The sequence below is a fragment of the Anarrhichthys ocellatus genome, unplaced genomic scaffold, assembly GCF_004355925.1.
Source record: "Anarrhichthys ocellatus isolate YVR2014 unplaced genomic scaffold, GSC_Weel_1.0 scaffold36, whole genome shotgun sequence".
NCBI lineage: Eukaryota > Metazoa > Chordata > Actinopteri > Perciformes > Anarhichadidae > Anarrhichthys > Anarrhichthys ocellatus.
In genome coordinates this window covers 2972858-2977253 of record NW_022280066.1, presented here as the reverse complement: position 1 = coordinate 2977253, position 4396 = coordinate 2972858, and the positions used below count along the sequence as shown (strand labels likewise).

The following is a 4396-nucleotide window of genomic DNA, read 5'->3' as shown; positions in this document are numbered from 1 at the left end:
TGTGTGTGTGTGTGTGTGTGTGTGTGTGTGTGTGTGTGTGTGTGTGTATACACACACACACACACACAGGGTAAGTTTAATGTATATGTATATGTATATATTTCTGTGGGTACTTTGGGAATGTGTATCTTTCAGCTTAATTTGAGAAGTGTCTATGATTTGCATATTCCACATTTCATCATGCAGTTTGAGACTCACACTGGTCTGGTCTTGACTCTGTCTCACCCTGCCTTGGTTTTGACTTGGCCTCAACCCCTCCAAGTCTTGGTCATGACTTGGTCTGGGTTTAGGTGTTCTCGACCTCAACACTGTCACAAATAGTTATGATGTCAAGGAGAAAGCCAAAATGAATTATTGGACATTTTTGAAAATGTATTAATTTAGGCATTCAAACATCAATTGTAAGTGCAATTAAGCACAATAACAGTCTATATAGAAATAAACACAACATTTTTGCAGAACATTATATCAATAAACTATATTTAGATTGCAATCAAAACGTTTATCTTGGATCACCTCATAACCTCACATTGTACATAATGGTGGAGTTCCAGTAATTCTCCTGCCCGGCCTGTAAAGGGTGTTTGACTGTGAGTGTAATAATTAACCAGGCATTGTAATCAGTGCATGTGACGATAATGCCTGTCAACAAAGGGCTGTGTTTTCTCTCTCTTACTCGGACTCCCTGATGGCAAATACTACCAGGAGTTATCAGTTGACATATACAGTACATTATAGTGTTAAAGGCTGACACGGCTTCCATGGTCAAAAGCCAATAAAAGTTCTACAGTGTAAAATAATAGGAATGGTCATTCATACTCACTCATCTTCATGCACACTTTCATAGTCCTAGGACAAAAGTATGCTGCTCTGTGTGATCACTAGTTGAATACCAACAGTCACATGACATTTAAATTAAATTATCAAAGAAATTCAACTTGCGTATTTCCTTTTTCCCCCATTGATTTATGGCATAACTGTCATTCTGCACAAAATAAATATTTATATTCTCTCTAAATCTAGCCATGATTGGGCTGTTTCCATAGAGTGCGATATTCTGCTGAGTCATGTTCTCGTCGGTGTCTGTCCACAGCGAGCAGAAAGCCTACGTTGACCAGTGCTGGAAGGATGTGCGAGTCGGAGACTTTGTCCGTCTGTCCTGTAATGACATCATCCCAGCTGACATGCTGCTGCTGTACTCCTCTGACCCACGGGGGGTTTGTTACATTGACACCGCCAACCTGGATGGAGAAACCAACCTGAAACAGAGGCAGGTGGTGTCAGACCTCCCATTGCAGGTAATAATACATGTGGATTTCTTATATATTGTTCATTTTACTTCATTACAATTAGAAAGTGTTTCTTCAAATACAATTCTTGTTGCCAATGCCATTTTACAACAAAGAGCAATCTATTTAACCAGCCTATTAATAGTAATGGTGAAAGGAAAGATCTCATGTTCTACAACAAATGTAATTTATCAGCTCTGAAAACACCCACAGCACGATGCACGTGATATACCACAAAGAGTGATTGGTTGCAATAAACCATTACCAAATCTCACTGTCTTTAATAAAAATAATATTCTCACTTCATTGGAAAAAATCCATTATTGAAGCTCTGATTAAAAGGCCTCAACAGCGAAACCTGCAGGACAGGCAAGAACATGGTTGAGGGGTCCGAGGAGGACAGGCCACTGCTGTCCCCCTTAGGACGGGACCTCTTCTGGTTTTGAGGTGTTCAGGAGCTCATCTCTGATGCAGCTCCTTCTGGAGGAATTCTGTAGATTGTGTGTAATGTGTGCTCTTAGAATGCTATGAAGGATTCCACCCGAGCCTCTGTAGGACCAGAACCAGCACAGGTGGCCTCCTGTACTACTGAGTTTGGATGGAGGATTTGAGTGTTATACATACAACTTGTGCAGATTTGGTCTCTAAGTGAATATGTGGGCCTTCTTGCAAAGTCCTTAATGATTGAGATTGTTTATTTTTGATTCTGTTTATTTAGATTTTTTAAGTATTTACCAGATGTATTGTTATGGTGGAGATGTTCATTTACTCTGTATTTCAGGAAGTGAGTTCTATAATGTATTAATGACTTCATGCAGTAGATACGTTTTATTTTCTTTAAGTAGAGTTGAGTAGAAAAATATGTATTCCATATTAAAGAACTAATGAAAAGCTAGTTGACATATTCCTCAGCCGTAGAATAAAGTGTGGTGTCGACTGGCAGCATGATTATCTGTTATACTTCCACATCTCTGCTCTGCCGTCCCTGTCTGATATCTGTGGGTGTTTTCCAGGGAGAGGAGTTCACCGCTGAGAGCTTCCACTGTCGTGTCGAGTGTGAGAAGCCCAACAACGACCTCGGCAGGTTTAGAGGTTACATGTGAGTCTCTTTCCATTCTAACATCCAACACATGTAGTCAGTGCACACTGCCGGGACCTCGATATATGGATTAAGACTTATTAATACATGAAGACAGTGAGACAATTAAGATGTGATCACAAGCTGATGGAAGGAAAACTGTGTCAATAGCACCTGCTTTTGTCTTTGTCTCCCACAAAGCAATGCAGCAGGGCCACCTCTGTCTCCTAGATAGACCTGTCAGCGGCTAGAACTGGATTATGTTATGCAGCTGAGTCTGAGCTCCGGCCTGTTGTGTGTGTGCGTGTGCGTGTGTGCGTGTGTGCGCGTGCGTGCACGTTGTTCCACAGGGAGCACCCCGGTGGGGTTCGAGTCGGCCTCCATAACGGCAACCTCCTGTTGAGGAGCTGCACCATCCGCAACACTGAGACTGTGGTGGGCATGGTGGTCTACGCCGGTAAGAGCAGAACATCTGTCACTGTGTGACTTTTCACTTTGAGGAATACACCACATTTTGGAAACGTGTGCTTTGTTTTCTATATCAGAAAGCCTACACGTGTCCTCTCAACGAGCTTTAAGATAGAACACAGAGGGAATGTGAACTCACTTTACTCCACAGATGTCCACCTGGACTGTTTGTGCACTCTGATCAGGGATCGAACCGTCGATCCTCTGATTGAAGGACTTTTTTTATTCATCTTAACTTCCAGCGGCCTCAGCTGATCTGATCTTTTCCTGACTTTTTAATCAGCTCCTCAAAAGCAGCTCTGAGCTTGTTATTCTCTTCCCTCTGTGTAGTTTGATCTGTTCGATGGACTTTCCAGTCCACTCTCACCCTTTGTCTTCTCTGCTTGAGTTCCTCATCATCGCATCCTCTCTTCTTGAGTGGATGTCAAGCCAGAGAGTTTTCCACTTCCCTCTCCACCTGTTGGTCGGATGTGGAAGGACTTCCTCCCTGGAATCCTCTCCAGATTCTTGTTTTTACTGTCCACTGATCTCCATGCTGGTCTAGTGTGGACTTTAGTCTTCATTGTCTTTCATCATATGTGGGGATTTGTTTGCTGATATACTTCCTGTATAACGGTCTACATAAGTGAGCATGGACGTATACTGTTTTTCTCTTCCTGTGTGACTTAGGTCATGAGACTAAAGCCATGATGAACAACAGTGGGCCGAGGTATAAGCGCAGCCAGCTGGAGAAGCGTCTGAACACAGACGTCCTGTGGTGTGTGCTCCTGCTCATCATCATGTGTCTGACTGCTGCCATAGGTGAGTACCAGCAGCAAGAGTAGCAGCAGTATTACTGCAGGGTGTGGCTGAGCATGTGAAAGCACATGTAGACCACTTGAGAGCCAGTATTGCCATGAAAAGCAGTCACCGAAAAGACACTGACGGAGAGCCAGTAAACGCTCCAGAGGCTGATGCCGGGTTCACACTGTAACCACTTGTTTGTAGTCTATTATCGAAGCGTTTTCTTGCCAGATTTCCACACGTCCTGTGTGAACCATGTCCAGCTTTAATCTTGAGCTGCTCTGGTGTCTTGGTGTGTTTCAGGTCACGGCCTCTGGCTGAAGAACCTCAAAGACCCGGTCTTTCAGGTTGATACGGACACGTCTCCTGCCCTGGCTGGATTCTATGTCTTCTGGACCATGATCATTGTGCTGCAGGTACACGATTAACCATTTCAGTCCAAGGTTAACAATTGCATTGTTGCAGTCTTGTTCAAGTCTCTTATTAGCTGCAATTATAGATCCAACACTTTTTCTTTTGCGGGCTAACCAAAGACATTTAAACATCTTTGGATTGCTTCAATGGATTATATAGACGTAGGATTGAGGGTCATGCATTTATTAAACATCTGAAGGTTTCATATTTGACATCTCATAAGAGTAATCCAACTAAAAAAGAAGTGATAGCAACTATGGGCTTACAACAACTTCATGTGCAGAAATGGACAGAAGCCAAAACTGATGAAGAGAAGCAAAAAAAATGAAGTAACTCTTACAGCGGTCCTTTGTGACTTCACAGA

General features: G+C 42.8%; 1 protein-coding gene across 1 annotated transcript in view; it reads left to right on the top strand.

Annotated features, from left to right (window-relative positions):
* The window catches only part of atp10d (ATPase phospholipid transporting 10D), an 18947-nt gene that overhangs the window by 6128 nt on the left and 8423 nt on the right, over positions 1-4396 (top strand). The window contains exons 4-8 of the mRNA XM_031866726.1: positions 1094-1298; positions 2303-2388; positions 2718-2824; positions 3505-3636; positions 3922-4045. Coding sequence (XP_031722586.1) covers positions 1094-1298; positions 2303-2388; positions 2718-2824; positions 3505-3636; positions 3922-4045 — 654 coding nt within the window. The remainder of the gene's footprint in view (positions 1-1093; positions 1299-2302; positions 2389-2717; positions 2825-3504; positions 3637-3921; positions 4046-4396) is intronic.